At 36.1% G+C, this 24,013-nt stretch overlaps 1 protein-coding gene and 1 long non-coding RNA gene across 2 annotated transcripts; both read right to left on the bottom strand.

The window, feature by feature from the left end:
* Positions 1–878: 878 nt before the first annotated feature.
* On the bottom strand, positions 879–10,416 carry LOC128072125 (uncharacterized). The gene is made up of 4 exons (XR_008202136.1): positions 8,201–10,416; positions 6,947–7,102; positions 1,861–1,942; positions 879–1,104 (listed from the first exon to the last, which is right to left on the bottom strand). It is a non-coding gene; the product is annotated as an uncharacterized LOC128072125 (long non-coding RNA).
* Positions 10,417–15,239: 4,823 nt separating this feature from the next.
* On the bottom strand, positions 15,240–22,377 carry VCAM1 (vascular cell adhesion molecule 1). The gene is made up of 7 exons (XM_052665566.1): positions 22,185–22,377; positions 21,234–21,509; positions 20,229–20,546; positions 19,205–19,477; positions 17,588–17,854; positions 16,708–16,974; positions 15,240–15,959 (listed from the first exon to the last, which is right to left on the bottom strand). Exons 1-7 carry the CDS (start codon positions 22,246–22,248, stop codon positions 15,799–15,801), a joined length of 1,626 nt encoding a protein of 541 aa, XP_052521526.1. The 5' UTR covers positions 22,249–22,377; the 3' UTR covers positions 15,240–15,798.
* Between the last annotated feature and the right edge of the window lie 1,636 nt (positions 22,378–24,013).

Here is a 24,013-nt window from a genome sequence, read left to right on the forward strand (position 1 = left end):
TAGAATGACTTAACCAGAAATACATAAATACATTCTAGAAGCTTGAATTGATTTCCAGGCTTCCCCCATCTTTCAGTCTTTTCTCTAAGATCTTTTTCTCTGTTGTGACTATTGAACCCAGCTGCTTAAGATTTGTCTTGCTTATTAGAATGAATGTGGAAAACCCCCCCAAAAAATTCAAAAAACCTCACCACCACTGGTATGAGAAAATGTTCACCAACAATCTAGTTAAATATCTATTTACTTTTACATTTCTTCCCCTCTACCCACCACACTCAAGTCCAGAAAATGATCGTTATTAATTTCTGATTTAAAAAATATTATGTGGAAATTGTTTTTACTAAGAATAGTCTGAAGGGGGCAGCAGATACCCACTGAATTATGTCTGACATTCTCAACCCTAGTTCATAGAAGAGCACTTCTCTGAATCACTTCTCTGTGCTGCTGATTTTCAGTGTTTTCTTTAGGAAGAATGTAGAACATATCTTAAACAAACACAAGCAAACAACACAAACAAACAAACAAAAAAAAAAAACAACAACCAAAACCTTGGAGGAAAGCTCCCAGAGTTGTTTTCTGTGCTTGTTTGTTTGTTCTGTTTACCTGTTTTCCTAATTCAAAAGAATTACTGCACTTGATGACTGATTTTCCTTCTCCTGGAGAGATTCCAGCTGAAGGGATAGCTGGGTGTCATTTAATTCAGCATCCTAATCAAAGCTAACTTTGAAGCTAAACTGGGTTGTTCCGGGCCTTGTCCAATCAAGTTCTGAATATTTACCAAGCTGAAGGTGCAACAGCCTTTATGGGCAACTTGTTAACACTGTTTAACTGCACTCGGTTGGCATTTAATGTGACAAGAGGAGTATTTTTGTTTGTTTCTTTCTTAAGCTGAGGGACTGTTTCTTAAAAGGAAGTTACTTTCTGCTACAGAAAACATTAGAAAAGTGTGCACAGCAATATATCAGTACTTCAGTAGTTCTTTCAGAAGAAAACAATATAATCAATTCTACCTTACTCAGAAAATTCCCCTTTTACAAGAAAAATTCAGATCCTCAGGTCAGTCTGGCAGCTGAGAACAGGAAAGCTTCTGTAAGTCCTAGAACCCTGAGGAAATTAAACAAAAAATTAATTATAGACAGTTATATATCGCTGCTTAATACAGAAAGGCATATTAAATGCAGTTTGTAACTATTTTTTTTAAAACTTCCTGCACTTTATGAATATTAGCTAATGATTAAAGAGCATTACTTGAAGCCTTTTAGTTTTCCTTTCTATCAATCTATAATCATATTGTTTTTAGTGATAAGGTCAATTAAATCACTTGCAAGAATGTATTAGCCTTTTGTTCAGGAAGAGATGAGACACAGCTTCACTTGCTCTACACATATGCATGGGTTTTCTTATGCTAATAGGCCATATTAGAATCTTATATAAAAACTTCAGTGTGGGTGTTTATGATACAGCTGAGATGCTTACATTTAATAACGCTTAAACAAGTAGTGGCAATGACTCAGAAGTTCTATATACCGAGGAAACAGGATTAATCCTTTCAGATTGTGTATTTACATGAAAGAGGCTAGTGTATAGGTGAGTGCAAGAATCGGAGAAAGCCACTATGCTGAGACATGCAGAGACCAAAGCCAGAAGACTAAGGGCATTATATGCAGCCAGTTACAAAAAGCAAAAAATAACAACAAACAAACCGAAAAGTACTGCACTCTGTTCTGACTGAACTCTATTACTGTCAAGAAGTCTATCTTTGAACCTTGTGTTCTCATATCCTTAAATGTATTTCAGCTGGTAACTACTTCTGAGCTTATGATTTCAGTCTCTTCACTAAGATGTTAGTAAAGTACTTACTGTTTTCTAGGCCATGTTGAAAATGCTGCATCCAGTTTTGGACCCCTTCATATAAGACATCAGGGTCAAGGTGGTGCTACATCTTTTTGAATTAAAAACAAGTCAGTGTAAACACAGAAAATCATTATGTTCATTATTAGAGAGAATAGGAAGTAAAATTAGTACCTAAAATCAAGTAAGATAGGTAAATCAAAAAGCATTGCTACTACTTTCCCTAATATTTGACAGCAGAAAAGTTTGTAAGAGATGAGCTAAAACAATTAGGAGCACAGCCTTCTGTAAAATTAAACAGAACCAGAATTTTTCCTTTAATCCTGGATTTATTGGTACATTCAGGAACAAAGTTCCTGAGTTTAGGAAACCTACTAGTAAGTCCACTTAAAAGCTATAAATCCTTAATGAGTAAAAATATGGAGAAGCTCACACTATAAGCTGCATGATTTCCAGTTTTTGTACCACCCAGATGCCTCTTGGTAGTTTTATAGCCTCTCCTCTGCACAAGAGTCTTTCTGCTCAGTGCTTTCCAAATCCAGTATGCTAATCCTATGATGATAAGTTATCTACTAGAACAGGAAACTTTGAATTGAAAATTCTGCTTTCAGATAATAACTGAATAGATTCTCAGTTTATTGCTATTAAATTCACAGAATATCCAAATAAGTCAAAGAAGTAACTTTGAAGCAGCGCTGGAAAGCACTGGCCCCCTACTGAGCAGTGAATATCAACATGTGCTGACAGACCTTAGGCAGTGGGCAAGACATCAGAAACAAGGATAAGCACACGGCCCCATTATGTTTAAGTATTTGGTATTGCTGTATAAATACCTCTTACCAGAACAAGATTGCTAGCATTCTCTTCTGTGTGGGAGAGTTTGCTTCCATAATCAAATAATCAGATGTAAAACAGTAAAGGAAGAAGCAGAGTTAAGCCGAACAGTATGAGCTCAAAGGAAGAATTAAAAAATAATTACATTCTGCAAAACCCAGCAAATCCCAGGCCTTCCACCCATTCAAACCTTTCATCTTTTTATTCTCCCCTGCATTACAGCTCTGAACTTAGAACTACAGCTACTCAACTTTACCAGTGATTTTGCTACACAACAATTGTCTTCTGAACTTAAACAATATTATCATTTTTTTCTCTTTCTGTAAAAAATAATGTTAAAAAAATGTAAAAATCTCTGAAAATAATTCTCTAATTTTTATTTATTTATTTATTTGTAATTGCTTAAATTTTTTTAAAAAAGATCAAATGCAAAAAAGAAAATATCAGTCTCAGATGCTGGTTTTGCTGGAAGGCTAAGGAAAGACCTATGTGGCTAATTGATGACACCATTCAGTGTGCTGATTTCCTTCCCTGCATTAATGACAGTTGGAACAAAGTTTTCAAACTTGGCGTACCACTGAAGCAAAATTTTTAAGAGTTTGTACCTTTCAGTAGGACAGCTGAAGTAATGCATTCGTAGACATACATATATGTACACACTTGTACTGCCTCATTTTTAGAAGTGGCTGCTGGTGCTCCCATTGAGATCTGCAACTATTGCAGTGCGGCCCAGTCCCCTACAGCTGAGGTACCATACAAAGTATGAAAATGCTGACATTACGATTTTACTTCTGGCTACATCAACAGATTAAAGTTTTGCTTTTTTTTTTTTGATCAGCTGCAAAACCTACACAGCTGAAAACAGATGTGGTAAGCGGTAATGAAATATAATATTATCAGTTGGTTAGCATAGTTCCAAAAGTCATATACTAAATAAGAACACTTTATAACATCAGAAATATATTTAATCCTTAGTTCTTTCAAAAAGCAATAATGGTAACCAAAAGAATGGTAAGAACTGTCATAGAGAAAAGGTCAGTGCAATTTTGAACTAGTTTGCTTTTAACATATTTTGGCTAGTCAGCACAAATAATTTTGAAACTGTGCTTGTGGGCACATTTGTTTGCTTCCATCCCAGAAGATGGTGACCTCCAGGATCAAAAGATTTATTGTTCTCTGACTGCAAGCCAGATTTCTGTATCCTGTTTATTATGTAATAACATGCTCTAAAATAAGTATAACTCAAATGCTTTGCCCCTCAATCAGGAGAGAAGCTCAAACTCAGATTTAGGCAGAATTTAGATGTGTGTTTTCAGTGATAATTTAATGATGTTCAAACAGGACCAATGAAACTTTCTTTTGTATAGATGCCCATGCTGTTCCCGTAATTATGCAGAAGGAGAAGAAAGCTTCTCTTCCACAGCCTGATAAATAGGTAGTGGTTACTGACTGGAAATCTATTTAAATCCTTTCTGGCAGAGGAAGAAATTAAGCATGAAGTTCCTATTTCCCAGACAGTGCTTTAACTTGCACATTGAGAAATTAATAAAACCTACCACTTCTTGTCCTGATCTTAAGAGTTTCCTTCTATCCTTCTGATGGAAAGGCTGATGGTCTGACAGATTACAAAATCACAAATGGATGGACAGTTGTCCCTGCAGGACTGCAGGAAGAACTGAGTTTTGAACATACCCAGTTATTGTTCCCTACTTAGGGCTCAGTAGTAATTAGCAAGACTTCATCTGGTTTCCTGGTTCACAATAAAGTCTCAAGATCAAGCCCAGTCCTCTCACTCCTCACGAGTTTGGGTCTCAAAGCCAGCCACTGCAATCCAATTGCTCCTCTAAAGCTGCTTCTGCCACTACGTCACTGCAAGAAGTGCAATTTCCAGTTTCACTGACAAACTGTTTCCAGCTCTGGATACATCAGCAGTATGGATAAGATAAACAAGTCCAAAATTCAGCAGAAAAGAATAAGGATAACTGAAAAAAGAAATGCAGTTTCCCCTTGTGATCTTGTAACATACTACAAAGATTCTGAAAATGTAGTAGATGTGAATTATGGTCTCATTCAGGCACACTCCTTTCTTTATTTCTCATTCTCACTCCATAGTCACAATGCACTTTCTTTGCATCACTAGCTATAGAATGTGAACCTGAGAAGAAGTGAAAAACTGGTTGCCCATTTGCTGGAGATTAAAGCATCTCCAGTTTGCAGACTCACTTGCAGAAGAACAGTGAAATTAAGACAAGTAGGATCAACTTAAAAAAAAAAAAGTCACATTTTGTACTTTCAGTTCTTTTTTTCCTATTTTATCTGCTATACATTGCTTTCACTTAATTTATTTCCTGCTTTGTGAGCTTTTTCTCATGGTCTCCCCAAATTTACCTTTATTTCACAACTTCTTCCTCCTTTCACATTCACAACAGCTTACTGAAGCGTTACAATGTCACAGTATTGTTAAACTGCAGAATTAGAAGTGCAGACTGGCTCCAGCTGGCCTTAGTCCTTGCAAAACTATTTTACTTCCTGCAAACTACAACAATTGCTGCTAAAAGCATCCAAGGACATCTCTGCAAGCCTCTTCTATAGTGTAACTGACAGAGGCTCATTTCTACAGAGAGAGAATCCCAGAAATGAAGCACTAGCCTATGCTTGCAAAAAGAGCTACGGTAAATGATATATTATGAAATAGAAAAAATATTGCAATATGGGATTTCACCTTATTTCTCCATTTACAGAGGAGAAAAACATTTTCCTACAGATATATCTATATACTAAATCAAGTGATTTGTTGTTTAAACCACATAAAACTGAAGGAAATCATGCTTGCATATGTCACGCTGCAGCTGTGCTTGAGTGTCTGGAGCCAGTAGCACCCACAAAATCTAGAGCGATAGGATTTTCATTTGAGCCAGGCAGTCTTCATGCCTGAGTCACTTCTCCTGGAACGTCTTTGGCTCAACCAATTTAGACAAAATGAGATTCAGTGTGTAGGTGCATGATGTATGAGTTCTGGCTCAAGCAAGATAAAAAAGTCTAGAACACACAGTCAAACACCATTCTAGCAAAACTATCCCCACTGTATACGTGGAAACTTATGGAGGCTTGGAACTACCTCACAGTCTGTAGCATAACAACTATTGGACCATAGACAGTAGACATCTTTCAAAGTAGAATGTTCTTCATTCAGTTTTCCTTGTACAGGTGACAGAGTATTGCTCAGAATATGCCAAAAAACTGCTGAAGCTAGGAATCTCTGATGGAAATTTCACAAAATTACTTGCATTACATTACAGAGGTTTTCCAGCTTCATCTGAGGAGATAACACAACTGGCTTTTCTCTCATAAATTAAGACTGACCTTCAACTGAACCATGACATGCAAAATTTGCACACACACACAGACACAAAACAGGCTAAAGAAAACTTGATCAAACTTTCTTAATTTTCAGAAAATTCTCTTTCCCAGCATAAAAAGTCCTAAGTATATTTTATCTGTCTGCATTCAAACTGCTACTGTATGAGGAAGAGCACTATTCTGTCCCATCATCTTTCTCCCAATAGTTAAAAAATGATTTACAGAAATGAAGGCTTTTTATATGTCTGAAAGACAAAGCAATGTTACAAGATAGGATACAGAAGAAAATTCAGTTCAATTTCTAAGAGGTGCATTAGAAAATACGAGTCAAAAATTACGTTTCAGGATCCCTTAAAAACTATTCTGGGACAGCTTTGCAACTGTAAGAAAATAGAGACATTATTTCCCCATTTAATCTTGGAAACAAATAATAATAGTATTGATGGTGGTGACACACACCCAAATTTAAGTCAGGGAATTAAATAGCTGCAAGTATGGCTGACATTTCAAACTATTATCACATTTCTCTAAGAGGATATATCTGACATTAAAAATTTAGATATTATACAGATGTGTGTTTAAAACAGCTGAATTTAGATATCACAGGAAAAATATTTTCTAAGCAATTTCTTTATGAGAAGATGTTGGAAGACAAGCAGCAGCAATTTGTAGATTTATGTTCTTGTGTCACAGGTTTTGACCCAATTTGTTTTAATTTTCTGTTTTGTTGTTGAACAGTGAGTGAATACAGGATGACAGAAATAGCATGTGTTCTTAACCATCTTGCTGTTTCAAAACAATGCTGGGAAGCTGCTGACACATCAGTATGTTTCACTTACACAGCAAAACTGCTGAAAGTAACTCAGGGAACACCTTTATCTACAGTTTTAGATCTACTCACCAAAATCCTTGGAAGAAGCACCAGGATCCAGACAGCAGGCTTTCTCCAGAGGTAACGAACACTAAACCATCCTGACAAAGCTCACAGCCTTGGGTGAGTCCTGTGTACCCAGCATCCAGTCATTCCATCCAACTTGTCTCTCAGTTAATGCCATTGCTGACGAAAAACACATTCAAGAAGTGATATATCAGTAACATGAAGAAGTACACACTGGAGTTTAGGGCTGCACCTGGAATGCTACTGCTATGATTTCAAAACAGGTAATCCAGAACAGTGAGAACTTTCAAACAGGAGAGGAGTAGAAAAGGTGTTTCCTATATGTAATGCTAGTGCTAATGTAAAAGCACTAATGCATCAGTATCAGAAAACTTTTCCCTTCTGCTCAATTCTTATAAAAACAAAGCATTCTGACCTTCTCACACCCTAAAAGTCGATACAAATGTCCATGGTGATAAATAAATATTTTAACTGGCTTCTGATAACACAGGTGATTTATGGATAGCTAATCCTAAATGCCATTTACAGTATCCTAAAAGGGATGCGGATGCCAAGAACTACAGAGAAATGGTAGGAGAGAGACAGCCATCATCACATCTTAATTTATTTATACAGTGCAGGTCTTTACATTTAAGAGAATGTTAAGACAACCTTCAATGCTTCTCATTTGAACACAATTTTCAGTCCAGGATACTCTAAAGGAAGTCCTAAATGTGGATATCAAATACATGCAAGACGTTCAAGGAAGTGGAAAATATTTTACAGTCAACTTGGAAAATCCAGGTCAGGCTTCATAAATATCGAAGACTTGCAGAAAGAAGCTAACTGCCTTTGATTTTCTACAAAAAAATTTTCTGGGTGACATGCTGAACACTGACTGTTTAGATGAGTTTATAAAATCTGCCATTAGATTAGCATGCATTTTACTAAATAAGCAATTAACAAGCACTGTTTTAAGCTCAGTAAAGATCTCTGCTGAGTGTGCACCTGTGGTTAAAAAAACAGGTCACAAAACCAAGCGTAGCTGAATTCAGAGACTGTGAAGTGCTGCATGTTTGGGAGAGATGTCTCTGCCACTGTGCTGACCATCACTACCCCTAACTTGGCTGCGCTTGCCCAGATAGTAACAAGACCACGTGTCAAGTTGGATGCAGGATCTGACCCAGTTAAAAGTGAGCCCAACAGAAAAGAAAAATAAAAGGTTTGGGAGCATGAGATATTAATACTCAGTAATAGCCAACTTTCTGTTTCACCTACCATAGGTGAACAGGGATGAGAAGTATGAAATATCCTCTTTTGCTATAAGCTGGACTTCGTTGACGTTAGACAGCCATATCCCATAACATGAGGTTATACAAAGAATGAGATGCAGAATAATACAAACAAAATTATTATTTCATTAAGGTAAAAAAATGATGGGGCTTCACTTAGAATACTAAATACCAGATTGATGATCAACTATGAAAGGTGAAGTTACACTAACAGTTTTCAAGAGGGTTACAGAAATTACTGACAAATGAAAAGCATTTCTCAACATAAATGCTTAAAAGAGATATTTTAGTGGTGGGTTTTTGGTTGTTTTTTTTTTTCATTGAGAAAAAGAATTGCATACATTAATGAACAGTAGAAAAATGGCAGATTACAAACTACTGTCTCCCTGTATTGCATCTCAGAAACAAGTGGATAGAAGTATCTTAAACAGACAAAAGGAAATACTTCTTACAAAGTATGTAATTAAACTCTGTTATGCACAGGAAGCAATTGAGGACAGTACTTTAGCAGGAGTCATAAAGAGACTGGACATTTAGACAAATGTCCAATGCTAGTGATTTAGAAGAGAGTCTTATGCCTGCAGACTTAAGCAATTTATATTGGAGAGATAAAGATGCTTAATACCTTCAAAGCACATGGCTTTTAAGCCCGTGGCTGCCTGCAGGGGTGCTTCTCACATCCTTCTAAGAAACTTTGGTTGCTGCTTATTAACAAAGAACTGTTTTAATGTTTTTTTTTTAATCCTGTATGGCAATTACATTGTTCACTATGAAGTAAGCAAAGTTAACTTATGAAGGCTCTGTAACAGAGTTTCAGAAAAAATTAAGATGAGGTGACCACAGGAACCTCATCAAGTCCACAGCCCTGCTCAAAGCAAAGCTAAATTTAAAGTTACGTTAAGTCACCCTTGGTCTTATCCAGTTTGACTGCAGAAATCCTCAACGACAGAAGTCCTACTGCTGCTGAGTAACGCATTCTGGGTGCTGACCCATCCTTACCATGAACAATTTGTTGCTCACATAAAACTGGAAACTTCATTGTTGTATCGTTTGAATATAATCCCTTGTCTTTTTATTGTACACCACAGACAACACACTGTTCTCTCTAGGCCCTGGTAAGTGGAAGAATATAAAAAGACTGCAATAAGACCAGAAAACACACTTTGCCCTTCCAAGATGTGTTTTTTATCTGTCTGACGAGAGTGTTTAAACATACCAGTAGATTACAAACTCCAAGTTGCAAAATAGATTAAATGACATGCAAAAGTAGGCCTACTATAGCTACAAAGTTTCCCATACTTTGGCTTTTAAACCTTTAGTCAGTATATTCTCCAAAAAATCAATGATTTTAATTCAATCTAATTGTGACCTCTTTAAAGTTAGTAAATCCTACAGCATATCTTCTAGAAAATTATCAAGAATTGCATCAACAACTTATATTATATGAAATTTAAGATGCTTTAGTGTACGACTCTTGTATGGAATATATCTCAGGATGATCTAGAAGATACACAGCACTACACTGAATTTCTCTAGAAGACTGCAGATTTCTGTCTCTTTCCAGGAGAAAATTGGAACTTAAGGATGGATCTTTTTAAAAGACACTCAAATCACACACTTTCCAGATTTCTGTGCTTGACAGTTTAACTGCAAGAAAGATACAACTAAAAAGAGTTATTCGTCATTTAACTACAGGCAGGGATGTTAATTTTGTGATTCAGAATTGACACCTTATCTTTTCAAGTGTCACAGACTTGAGCTCTGATCACACGCTCTCAACGGCACCAACAAAAGGAGCTCGTTTCATCTTTGCTGCATGCTGTTGGTTTATTGTACTCATGTACTCATTTTGATAAATCATACAAAATGCTACCTTATTTTTGAAAGTAATTATCCAATATGCTTACATTTGCTTTAAAAAAAACAATTTCAATGTTAAACATCTAAGTGAGAATTCTTCAAATGTGAAAGTAATTCTGATTACTCATTTGTACTACATTAACTACAGTCATTGGCAATGCAGACTACATGGAGAATTACTCCTTTATAGATATTGCACATTCAGCCCTCCACTTATACTTTGCAGGATCACTGTCAAATTCCTCCCTCCCGCTGTTGACAGCTTGCAGCAATGCTGTGCAGGGTTCCTCATGTTACATTCTCTTAAGTCCATGACGTTATCTAGAAATCTAGATAGTTTAGTGTTGAGTTGGATGTTAGGGGTAAGTTCTTCACAAGGAGAGTAGTTAGGCCCTGGAACAGGCTGCCCAGGGAGGTTGTGGATGCCCCGTCCTTGGACGTGTTCAAGGCCAGGTTGGACGGGGTCCTGGGCAACCTGATCTGAATGTGTGTTTGGTGGCCCTGCTAGGCAGGGGGGTTGGAACTACATGATCCTTGAGGTCCCTTCCAACCCAGGTGATTCTGTGATTCTGTGATTCTGTGACTGCACAAACTTTCTCTAGCTTTCCTCCATTTTGAAAAGATGACAAACCGAAATATAAAACAGAAACTCCAAACTCTCAGACATAATCAGTACAGGACATTGAACCCTGCAAAGTGGTGTTTTACTGCCTTACAAGCAAGGATGCCGTGGATGCTGCAAATTTTCATAATATCAAGAGGCAAAACAAACAAACTGAAAACAAATCCACTGCGAATTACTGAATGCAGAGAAGCAAACTCAGAAAGGCTGAGTTTCAAAAGAGCTGGAAGTGTGGAGTGCATTTGGAGATGTTACTATACACTTCATGTTTCCACAGCAATTTTAGGCATTCACTTCCACCAACTTCTGGTTAAAATATCTTGCTTTGACCTAGTGTGGTTGCTCTTAGACTCCATGTCATAGTTTATGTAGTTTCCCTTTGACTGTCTCTTTCTGGAATTGCTCTGTCACTTCCTTTCCTGGGTCTGATTCCAAATGTGCATGTTCATAGAAAATGGCAGAAACCTTGGGGATGAGCCTGCATCAGTCTCAGCTAGTACTTACCTTCACTTCACTATTCAATCATGCCCAAGACTGAGCAGATGGATAATCCATTAGATCACAATCCAATTCACTTGTCTGTGGAACAAGAGGGCTTTGCTAACAACAACAAAAAACAAAATACCACCACCACCACCACCCTTTAGACATGGAACTAAATTCTCTTATATCCTATACGTTTCTTTAGCTTGTTCTACAGCTATACTACTTTTTTGGCTGGTAGACAAAGTATGAAGAGCACTGTTTTCCCATATTCTTGCTTCTTAAATTTAGACAACCTGGAAAGAGTGGTTTATGCCAACATCGTCACAATTTCTCAAAAGAAACAACGTTCTTTAATCAACACAAACAAAGTCTTGCTATCTGCTCCATTCCTGTTCATTTATCAGCATGAAGGCCATTTTGATTATAAACTAGAACAAAAGACAGAACAACAATGTGGTGCCAGTATTGCATGCTGTATATGAGAAGGATTTTTTCTTCCCTTTTCATTGAGTTTATCTACAAAAAGTAAATTATCTCCCTAAAATGTTTATGTCTGTATGCTTTTCAGATAGGAGTACTTATATGAATCATTCAACTGGAAAGAATTATGCCATTTTACCTCACTTTAGTGTTACAATACTTGGACAAACAGAGGGAAAATTACATTTCTAAATTTTACTTTTTTTTTTTCTTTATGTATTGTCAGTTTAAAAAATGTAAGCAGCCTTATTTCCATGTTATTTTTATTTCTGATATTGAAGCAAGAAAACTATTATTTGTGGAGGGTAAGCCCATACACTAGAGGTCAAGATATGATGCCATTATACCTCAAGCCTGAAGTTTTCTTTTCAGCTGCACATTAGAAATAGTGCTAATGTATGCAGTGCTATGGTTTGGTTTTTTTTTTTTCCTTCTCCCATGTGCACCAGAAGGCATGAGGATGTAAAAAGCTAGTTCAATTTACTAAGTTTCACTAGCTACAGCAAAGAGCTTTGTGGCTTAACTGGTAGCCATGTCACAGGGTTACAACACAGTTAAAATAATAAACTAAAAAAGTTACAACTAATATACTAATTAAGTCTCCACCACTGTAAGCCCTTAACAAATATGGAAGAACAATAAAAAAATATTACAATCTAAAAAAATGGAGGAGTGTTCAAGATCATACACTGCTGTTTTGCTAATGTGTTAATTGGTATGTTGAAGTAGTAGAGCGGATTTAGAAAAGACCGTGAGGATTATTTATTCACCATAGAAGTAACTTTATAAAGAAAGGTAGGCTTACAGCAACTCAATTTTTTTAGTTTATCAAAGAGATAAGAGAGTTTGATTACAGGATACAATTGTCTTGTGGGGAGAAAGGCACAAAGGGAAAACAAATTGAACTAAAACCTCTGTCATGGGAGAAATTAAACATTCCCTTCAGTGTATCTACAAAATCATTTGAAAGCATTTCCCAGAAGAATTTAAAAAGTTACCTTTTTCTATTTGAACTTTACATTTTAAAAGCAGCATGTCTCAAACTGGATATAGGGAATCAGATTTTGTAATCACTTTTAAATATCTAGACTCATTTTACCTGTAACATTTAGCACTGTCCCACAGTATTGCCGGGATAAACACATGGACAACTGGTGTGCTTGAGCACAGGCCAACAGGGTAAAAGGCAACTCTACAAGCTATAAAGTAACTGCACAGGGAATACCTGAGTGAACCTCACAGTCCTCTGCTCTACAGATTATTCTGTCAGTCATAAAAGCAAGCCCCATAGCAGGGGCTCTTACCTAGACTTCCAGGCAGCCGAGACCCTTCCTGAAAGCACTTGCTAGGCTGGAGCTGTTGTTTATGTCTTTTTGCCAGGGCAGAGGCTTTGCACATGATGAGAGATAGCACAGGGAGAAATAATAACCCTTCTGTGATTTTCAATAAAAAGTTAAGTTACTTGACAATGAACTTTCAACCCCCATAAAACAAGCTGCTGCCCAAATGAAGAAACACACTGGGAAATACCAAAAATCAGGCTGTAGAGGAGGAGATTCCCTGGTAAGGTTCCTAATAATTTCAAGGAGAGGAAGTTAGCTGCCCACACAAGAGAAGCCTCTCTTAAAATGAGCACTGCAAGCTCTGCTTACTCACTTCATGTTTATGGAAACTGGCCTACTGAAATCAAAGTTCAACCCCTATTGACATAATTGGCTATTAAGTATAGAGACTCTGAGGGGGCAGACAAGTCATTTAGACATAAAGATGTGCATCTAAATCACAAATACGCTGGGAAGCTGAGGGGAATTTCCAGGAAAAATACAGAAGTGCAGAAGTGCTGTTGCAAGATGATTCGTATTTCTCTCCCACTCATCTCTTCTCTTTTTATTCCTTCTCAGAGACTACAGAAGAGAGGAAAACAGCACAAGAGCTAATAAATCCCTCACCCAAGCAGACCTCACTCAAGCCCTCTCACAGAAAGTCATAAGGCTGAAATACTTTCCCGGGTCTGACCAATCATTCCACTATGGCTGTATGTTTCCAGCACTGAGTGACTATGAGTGACTGCTTAAGGTCAGCATGAAAAACCGGCCTGAGGAATGTTTGCCTATTCCCTTTAGTATTTGTTTTAGCTTTGTTTGAGCTTTAGTTCTCAATTTTTTCACCATTTCCCTTCTGCACCAATTGATATTGCCTTCCATCACAATCTCCAGCAATAGCAGCTTCCAATTATTTAGCATTAAGAAGCACCTTCAATTATTTCTGTTAAACCAGTCTCCCACTTGTCCAGAGGTCCTGCAGTCCTGACATCATATGAGTTAGCAAACAAATTTTGCATTTGTTGTTTGCTATTAACTGCTTTCACAATTTAGAAAACTTCAGTCATATCCTCTCCTTCTTCAGAATTCTCTCCAAACTGAAACATCCTATGCAATTTTTTCTTTCTTTCTTTTTTTTTTTTTTTTCCAGGTCTTTCAGCAACAAGAATTATATCCAGGAGACAAAATGTGTATGCACATTTCATACAGGGAAAAAAATCATACTTTCTGGTTTGCTCACAAGTCAGCAGAGAGATATGCCTGACATTAGAATAAACCTGCTTGGGATTACCTCCAAGAAATTTATGTCATGAGCCCATCAAAGCTCTCCTCCTTCTCTGTCTTCAATCTTTTCTTCACCCTCCTACTTCAAGCTCATGTTCCTTCAAGCCAAGTCCATACTTCTCTTTTTCTACTACACTCTCACTTTCCAAAGCTCCCATTCCAACTGAAGAGAAGCACAGGACCCTGCACGAAATGATTTACTGTTCACAAAGCACTTCTGAAGATGCTATGAAGAAGACACAGAGATTTGCACCCCACCTCATCCTGCAGCTAGCTATCAAAAGACATCTGTTTGTTTTGCTGTTGGGGGCAGGTGCTACCATTTGTAGATAGTAAATAACACAGAGAAATTCCTTTCATATATGTGTTTCTGATCTTGTATTTTCACGTAAGTTTGGAGCAGCCAGCACCCCATTGTTGTGCCTAACACAGTGGCTCCGGGCAGCTGGGGGTAAAAGTACTCCAACACCTCAATGCCTGATCACTTAATACTGCTTTGTACCTTGAAGAGTTTTATCTTCAGTGAACATCGCTAACCACATGAGTCAGAGCAGTACTGCTGGCAAGCAGAGAATAACATTAAATTCCGCTTCTCATTCCCTCTCATCTTTGCCTCCTCCCTGATTCCTCGATATGAAAGCACGAAAGTATGAAAGCAGGTATTCTGGCAACATATTAAGCAAGAATCACTATGGGGATTTAAAAGAAACACACTGGCAGTATTTTGTAGTGGAAATCTCTAAAGCATACTTATTGGCAGCTTATATTCAAAATAAAGGGTCTAATTTGTTCATTATGAAGCAGCAGAATTTTGTCACTGATTTATGAATGACTAATTCTTATAAAAATGCTTCAGCTGTCCTAAAACTATCTATTTTATAATTCCAGCCCCTTCCTCTGTAATATTTATAATAATGTTTCACTAACTAAAATACAATGCTTCACAAATGAGTCTTGAGATCTTAAGTTAATTTAAAATAATCAGATGTGTATAACCCAGTGATTGTATAATTTCTTTGAAGGTACACAGTTTACAGCAAAATAAGTGAAAAGAGAACATTTTCCAAACATTGCCACAAGCAAAAAGACTATATTAAAAACATTCAATCTTTAGAATAATACAAAATAAAATATTATTAATCAGTAAGTTCAAATAACACTTATTTATATTATTGAATTAACAACACGTCTATGTACAGCTGCAGAGACTGCAATTTTACAAACTGAAATTCAGTTTAATTGCATTTGTAACAATTTATACACTATGTACAAACCTAGTTCTCCAAGGAACTCTAGGCTTAGCACGCTTCAATGCAGAAGTGCTATACCTACTCCTAAGACAGGCTGCTAACCTTCCCTTTAATTTAAATTCTGAAATACCTCTTAAAGCCCCCAAAAATTTCATTTGCTATTTCACAGTACTGTTCTCAAATCACTTGTTTGCTACCATGTTTTGGAATAGGCGTAGAAAGAGTTACAACAATAAATAACATTGCTTATTATGAACTATCTAGACATATATTCACACAATCACACTTTCAGCCTCAATGCTTTAACAAGACTGTAGGATCCATTTATCTTTGCTTTTCTTGACACGTAGATCAAAATTGCAACCACAGGTATAGCTACTGCTGTTACACAGGAGAATGCAATAATCAGGGGCATAATTTGATCTGGTTTTTCCAGTTTTCCTGAAAATGAAGATGAAAGGATACAAAAAGTTATATGAATCAGTTTTTACACAAATTTTAATGTGTAACTAAAAGTAGAGTTATTTTAGTGACCTTAACTGGAACATTTTTTCAGTTTTCTTCCACAGAGCACATTTCAAAACCTTTTCCCTGTTTCTCTTCTCTTTAATAACTTCACAGTACCACTATAATTCTTAGCCAGAATCTGGGTCTTGAACATGCTATACAAATTCAAACACACTTAATATCATCAATGAAGAATACCATGGAGTTCCTGAAGAATAACAAAAGAATACTATCTATTTCACCCAGTAAACAATGTAAGGATACTTCCATCTCCTGGAAACATAATGCTTCAGGAGAAGATCATGTTTAACAAGCTCAATATTTAGATCTCTCTGCGTTAGCCTCCCTGTTCACAAAACGCAAAGGAAAATGCTTAGAATCCACCTTTTTCTAGAGCTGCAGTGCCGACTAATGTAACAGAGACAACATCCAGACTATATGAAGGTGAAATAAAGCAGATCCTCATCAGTTGCTCTGTTATTTCATTTGAATTATTTTTTGTTTCATTTTGTTGTGTTGTTTTTGTGTTGTTTTATTTTTTCTGTTGTTGGTTTAGGGTTTTTTCTTAGGTTAACTTCAATATTTTTGTGCAAAAATTATCCGGGAACCCGTTTTGCCTACTTTGTCACAAAATCTACTAGAACATACAAACAAAATAAGTTTAGACAATAGATTTACCTACCTACAACAGCTATCTCTATCACTTTGATGTTGCTTCCAACCTCATTGAAAACATCAAGCACATATCTGCCTGTATCATTTTTGGTGACATTGTAGAGTGTAAAGGTTCCATTGGCTACTGGTAGAATTATTTCTTTCTCTTGATTAACCTTTTTCAGGATCATCTGTGATGGTGGGTTACTGTATGTGCTGCACACAATTGTGATATTTTCTCCTTCTTTAACATTTTCCGATGGATAAACTAACACAGTAATATTCTGAGGAGGAACTGACAAGAAACATAAAGTTTAGCAACAAATGGAAGCAAAAAGAACAAAACAATCTAATGAAGTTTGCATATACAAAGCACTAATCCAGTTAATGGATTTGCTATAAATCTCCAAGTGCATAGTTTTGGACTGTCACCAGCTATCCTTAAAACAGCGCAGTCAACAGCAGCTGACAGAAATAGCATTTTATAAATTGGTGAGGTATTTTGCTAATCTTTTACATAATATTGAGCCTTTTCTTCTCCTCTGGTTTTAAACTCACTGTTCAATCATTTGTGTTCATGAAAGGACACAGACCAACAGACCCAGAGGTTGATGTGCTCCCTCAATAGAAAAGAAATACAAAAGGCAAAGAAAGTCCTAAAATAGTATCTTTCCACTCGGTTCCTCAATTTTAAATCCTGTTTTAGAGTCTGGGAGAAAAGTGGATTTATGAAATATTTTGAAGAAGCGATTATTTTGTGCTCTGAAATTTGAGACAGAAGTTTTCATAACCACTAATATCACACAAGAATCTGTGCAACACATCTCAGTATTTTTAAAGACATTTCACTGTCATCTCATCCATTAAAAAAAAAAACAAAACTCTATACAATAGTTATTTTAACTGACCTTTGACATCAAGTTCTACATCTAGAGAACGATTTCCAAATTTGTTAGTGAATGTGCACTCATATTTTCCTGCATCCTTTAGCTCAGCCTTCTCTATGGTGTATTTGCCATCTTCTGCTTTAAGGGTTGTGATCACACCACCTATTTTCTTTTCTAGGATAATCTGAACAGCTGGGACACCTGTAGCTGTGCAAGAGATGGTAACACTTTCTCCTTCTTTCACTGAACTCGATGGGAAAACCGTTAGTGTTGTATTTTTTGGTGGAGCTACAAGGAAAAAAAAAAAATGTTAAAGAGATGGATTAGTGCCAGAAATGAGCCTTACACCTACACAACATTACTGTTGTCATTCAATAAACAGCAGCACAGCAGCAGCAGGACTAAAGCAAAAGAATATGCTTACTAATAAAATGAAACTCTGCTGTAACTGATTATAGGTTGAGGAGTCAGCACTTGGCATAACCTGAATGGAAACTGCAAGAACAGGATACAAAGTAGTAACTGAAAAGAAAGACAAAAATGCAATATAATCTCCATAGAAAATCTTCAGAATGCATTTTCTGTTTGCATAGTATGCTTTTAACTGGATCCTATGCCAACAGTAGAGAATACAGGCACCTCTCTACGTAGCCTCTTTGCCTCAAGCATACATTTGCCATTAAAAGGAGTGAGAGAAATTCAGTTTCACAGAAGTTATCTGTACTAAAGATTTCACACTTTATTATTTAAAGCTACCTAAATAACAGTGGCACTAGGGCCATCCTTTGACTCCATTTTCTCTTATTATGCATGTGCTCCAAATATTGCAGAACTCTTCACTGAACCTTCTACAACAGTTCAAGAAAAATGTTTCTACACAATGCTCTGCTGGAAAAAGCCCTCCTTAGATTGTTTTAAGGAGAAAATTTGACAGAATAGACATAACGCATAATAGTGAGTAGAGAGTTCTCCTCCTTCCACCTGTGATGGTTCTAAATTACGGAGACTACAAATATGTGGTAAAAATAAGTGTGGGAGAAATGAAATAACAATGTGGAATGTGTCGATAAGCTATTCCCAACCATTTAAAATAATTGGTTACTTTATTTCTGCATAGGATAAAATAGAACTAAATTTAGAGGGTTTTAAAAATATCAGGAACTGCTCACCCAAGTATTTGGTCATTTAGTTTTTGTCCAGATTCTATCTGAAACATTTGGCTCTACAGAAACAGGAGCAGTAACACTGATAACAACAACAACAAAATATAATCCTTTTGATTATTTTCCAAAGCAGGGGACTGAGATGTCCCTATGAAATCTATGCTATGGACACTGGCATTTCAAGGGAATAACTGTCCCCCACAGCACTATTTCTTCAGGTTCCTTAATCGCTTTGAGTATTGCTTTGTAGTAAAAGTATAGAAGCACACATGCACAGCAGTAGAGAATTATCTGAAAATTAAGCATAGAAATGAAAACCATAGCCCATAAGGAAGTGCAATGAATCAAAAGTTAAATCCTGAAAACATAAAAGGAAAGGCCAATAATTTCCTATTTATCAGTGTTTCAGCAACTTTCAACTCAATATGCAACCAGAGACTAGTTACTGAATAATAGTTAAATGCAAGCCTTATACCTTGTATAACAATGTTCACAGTTGCTTTCTCGGTTTTATTAGTTACAGGATTAATTACTTCACAGATATACTGTCCTGAGTCAGTGAAATGGGCATGAGGAATAGAAAGAACATTGTTTTCTACGAAATGCTGAATGGTTTCCTTTGCCAGATGTTTTCTCCAAAATACTTGTGCTGGTGGATTACTCTCAGTCACACAAGTAAGTTTCAGAGAGTGTCCTTCCATTGATAAGTTTCCTGGAGATGCACTAATGAAAGTATTTTGTGGACCAACTGGAAAAGAACAGAAGAAAGATAAGGTTAGCATGTTAATGGAGAATGATATGCACATCTTTAACATTAACTTCTCTACAGTTGTACTGCACGCACTACCAAGAAAAAAAAAGAATCATACGGATACCAATAACACAGTGGAATGATTTTTCTAGATGTGATAAGACACTGAGTTTGTAGGTTTGAAAGCTAAACTAGGCACAATGCATACAAATAACTTGTTTTTCTATTTACTCTTACACTTGTCTCCCTACTGCTTAGGGCTACAAACTTGAAAGTGCCAAGCATACCAAGGGAATTTTAAAAATAATTGGTTATCTGGATATTATTGTTGTTGTTCTTATGGTCTTACTTTCTGACTGAGTACCAGAGCCCTAGGTAAGAAAGTGACAGATGAATTCTTGCAGGACAGCCTAAATTCTGAACAACAGTAGGTATCTAAGGCAATGTGCACAGGTTTCTCACTAACTGTTGCTGAATAAAACCATTTAACTTACATGGCCTAGGCTTCAAACCTGAAAACACAATCTGTTTCACAAAGATGTTAGAAGATAGTGCTCAGAGAGAACATTTAATAAGTAAAAGGTATATCCTACTTATGATATTTCTGCATCTAAATATAGATACCAGAAAATAGATTACGTAAATACAAAATGCAAATTACAAATGCACAAACCTCATAAATCCATTCCACAAAATATAGCATAAAACACTATTTGATATGAAAGCCCTAATAAAAAAAAACACTTACAGTTTGCATTCAGTTTCAAAGAAGTCGACCTTTCATTGGGCTCAAAGTCCATACCAGCAATTTGTAATCTGGCCACACAAGTAATCTCTTTACCATTGTCTTCAGTCGTGAGGTTAAATGAGTATGCCACAGTCTTGGTTTCTGCTTTTGTGCAGACATCTCCTTCAAAAGTTTTGCTATGAAGAATATGTTCCTCTTTCTTTAGGAGTAATTCCAGGTGATCAGAAGGAAACACATCATGTACTTTACAGATGACAGTGGCAGTTTCTCCAACAACTAAAGATGCAGTGGTCTTAATGACAGGATCACTGGGAAAAGCTAAAAGAACAAAACACACTTTTTTAGACTACCAGAGATGGGCCCTAGACTCAACATCAGAGCAGGGTCCAGACATTAAACAACTAAAGATTAAAGGTGCATAACAACTTAATATATCTTGATATGAACATATATAGCAGTTCACACACTAAGAAGAAATGCATTTGTACAATTTTTTAGAATATATGATCATAAATTATTTAATGAGATCCAGCAAGGCACCTAATTAGTGACACAGTTACGCAGAGGGATCTGTAACGATAGATACACTATTAGCATCCCTTTTTTCATACTGGCAAATTTAGACATCTGAATTGTAACCCTGCATACTGCCAAGACTTTGATTAAGTGCTCTGCACTTGAAGGTTTCCCATCTATGTCCATCTAAACCACACAGTTTCTTTCTGTTCGACTTCTATAAACATTTGGGGGAGTCTATGTTCAAGCTTTCAAGTATTATCAAGAATGAGAATATACAGTATTTTCAGGGTAAAAAGCTAAACAGACAGGGGCTGAGAAGAAACAAACAAAGGAATCTTTACAAGGAAATGTACGTTGAGTTATATCACACTCCTTACCCTAGCGCTATCAGACAACTGCCAACTACAATATCTAGGAAAAATTCATTTATTTTTTAAATATAATTTCTTAGCAAATGAGTACTACTTAAAGAGCATTTTTACTTACAGTAAAGTTCAACTTTGACACTCTTCTCTTTTTTCTCTTTATTGCAGATGACAGTACATAAATAATCATTATTATTTTCAGCACTAACTGGACTCATAGTTAAGGTAGAGTATGTCTTGTCGTTGTATACTTTTCCTCCAAGGGGGTAGTCCATTTGGGTTCTCCATGAAAACTTTGGTAATGCACAGCCAGTAGTATTGCATGTGAGTATCAGTGTTTCTCCAATCTGTGCAACAACTCTGTCAGCTGGTATAACTTCCATTTCAAAAGCTTTAACTACAACAAGGAGAAATATATGTAAATTCAGCAACACTGTTAAAATTCTTGTTTTCTCATGGCCTACTGTGATATCAGGTTACAACTTTACAAGTTTACATTTATGTGTAAGTTAAACTAATACAGATTGTACAATGATTTATATCTTCAAAATATCCCATAAAAATTGCTTTTTTTTTTTTTTTTTTTCCCTAAATTAACAGCCAAGATGACCCTAACAGACACTTCTGTTGCATAAAATGCATAAATCAACATGGCCAGTGAAAACAGAACTGTAGGCATAATCTAACTTATCTAACCAGGCAGATGTTATTGTAAAACTCTGTAACATTTGAGGGAAGGGATGATAAGTAACTTTCAAGAGAATATCTGGTATCAAACTTGACTGATAGTGTCAGAGATGACAGTAAAAACTAAACATACAGTTATGTAATACAGTTGTCTCCTAGACAGTCTTTTAGTCAAACTCTACAAGAAAGTGACCGTGCAGAGAAAAGCTACAAAGAAATGCCAGAAATAAACTTCTTGACATTCTGAAAGAACTACTTAATTAGCATTATATTCACTGAAATGTAAAAGCAAATGCAACAAAGAGAAATAGCAACAAAACAGTAGTTCACTTTACATGTAATAAAAATTGAAAGTAAATGAAGCAAATAAACCTCCCCAACTTACCAGTTATTAATACATACAAAATAATTAGCACAGTTTGGCTTGTTCTTCCCATCTGTTTTAACATTTATAATTGCTGTTATTAGGATTCAAAAGCTTTGCTTTCTTTCCTGCAAAGAAGTACACCGAGGGGCTGCTGCTCTGCAACTGTTAGTTGCTGCATGTGCTCCTTATAAAGGCTTTTCTTTCAGTGGAGTGGGAAATCCCTGCACGGGGAAATCCAGAGTAGGAAGAGATCCAAGTGTGGTGGCCTCAGCGCCCTCTGCTGCTTTTTTTTCCCCCTTTCTTCTAAATACAAAATTTAAAGTTCAGGATAACAAATATTAACACTTGTACTATAGTTCTTAGTACAGTTAAAAATAGTAAGATAAGATCTGATCCTGCAAACACTTAATGATGAGAATGGATATGGGTAATTATAAGTAATTGCATGGGACTATATGATGGAAATGTTATTCAGATTTGCTTTCAGTTCAAATATTTTTGTAGGACTGTTTGTTTTGAGAGTTCACAATATTATCTTACGAATAATGTTCCCTAACACAGTATTTTCTTTGAAGACTACTACCACTCTCAGAGGTGATGCTACTCACGTTGCTAAGTATTTTTAATCCCTAAAAATGGAGTCAGCTAACAAAAGTCTTCAGACTTAGATAAAAGCAGCAAGAAATTCAGTGCAAAGCATACTTGCTTTTAGAATGTGTTAGGAAAATCACTTGGCATAATAGTTTGACTGTATTTGACATCTAAGAAATATCATCATGAAGCAGATTTTAAAAAAGAGCATAGCTTTCTTTTGCTATTTTGTAGGTGAGTAATATATTGGAAAAATAAAGGTTTAAGTAATAATGCCATCAGTGCTCAAGAAATTTACTTGCTGAAAAGTTAGCATGACAATGACCTAGTATTTTTTGAGCCATGCAGATTTTACAGTCAAATCTAATACAAGCTCTAAAATATCAGATACAGGTGAGAGTAGGACCAGAAAGTACTACAGAAGTCCTGCAACTGCCCCTACATTTTCATCCTCAAAGGATGGTTGGGCAGTACAAGCTGTTACAGAAACAGCAAAGCACATTGTGATTACTATGTTTATGTCTCTCTCAAAGATAAGGTAAAATAATAAGCTTTTCTTTTTTTTTTAAAACACACAACATAATCACATACAACAGATGTAATGATTTGAGGAAAAATTATAAAACTGTTAAAATTGTAATCTCAGGCTGAAAACATATCTCCAAAACAGTAATAATCAATAGCAACAAAAGTACTCAATATAAGCAATAAACAAATGAACAAAAGAATTACCTAAAAGAAATAAAGCAGGAAAATATGAAGCAGCTAAGAGAGCCTAAACAAAACTCACTAAAGCTGAAACTATCACAATGGATTATCCCATAAGATATTAATTTATTGTCATTATTATTGTTTTTATGAGAGGAAAAAAAAATAATTCCCAAAACTGTCATGAAAAACAGGAAAACCACTGTTCTGATAGTACTGTTCATAAAATCCAGAAACAACAACAACAACAACAAAATCTATCTGGAATAGATAATAGCAACTACAGAATGCAATTTCACTTCACATATCAGGTTTTGTTAAAAGGAAGCACATTCTCCCAGTTGAGTGGCAAATAATTACTTTTTAATCACAGATAGAGAGAAATAAGAGTTGAAACTCCTCTTTTTTTAACACTCCCTCTGTTTTAACAGCTTAATAATCACAATCTAAGCTGAGGGAGAAAAAGCAAAATTTCCCTGTTTCTGGGAAGCTGGTTTCTAGACACAAGAAAATACAAATATAGAAGGCAATATCCGCATGTTGAAAAG

This window comes from Tympanuchus pallidicinctus, unplaced genomic scaffold (genome assembly GCF_026119805.1).
Source record: "Tympanuchus pallidicinctus isolate F22 unplaced genomic scaffold, pur_lepc_1.0 scaffold7, whole genome shotgun sequence".
Lineage (NCBI taxonomy): Eukaryota > Metazoa > Chordata > Aves > Galliformes > Phasianidae > Tympanuchus > Tympanuchus pallidicinctus.

Bases quoted from the DNA above. Each gene is read 5' to 3' on its own strand.
- VCAM1 (XM_052665566.1), bottom strand. From the start codon at position 22,248: ATGTTAAAACAGATGGGAAGAACAAGCCAAACTGTGCTAATTATTTTG. The intron at 21,510-22,184 runs GTAAGTTGGGGA...TCCTTGTTGTAG, and splicing joins TTTGTATGTATTAATAACTG to TTAAAGCTTTTGAAATGGAA. The intron at 16,975-17,587 runs GTCAGTTAAAAT...GTTTCTTGTCAG, and splicing joins TGTAGAACTTGATGTCAAAG to TTCCTCCTCAGAATATTACT.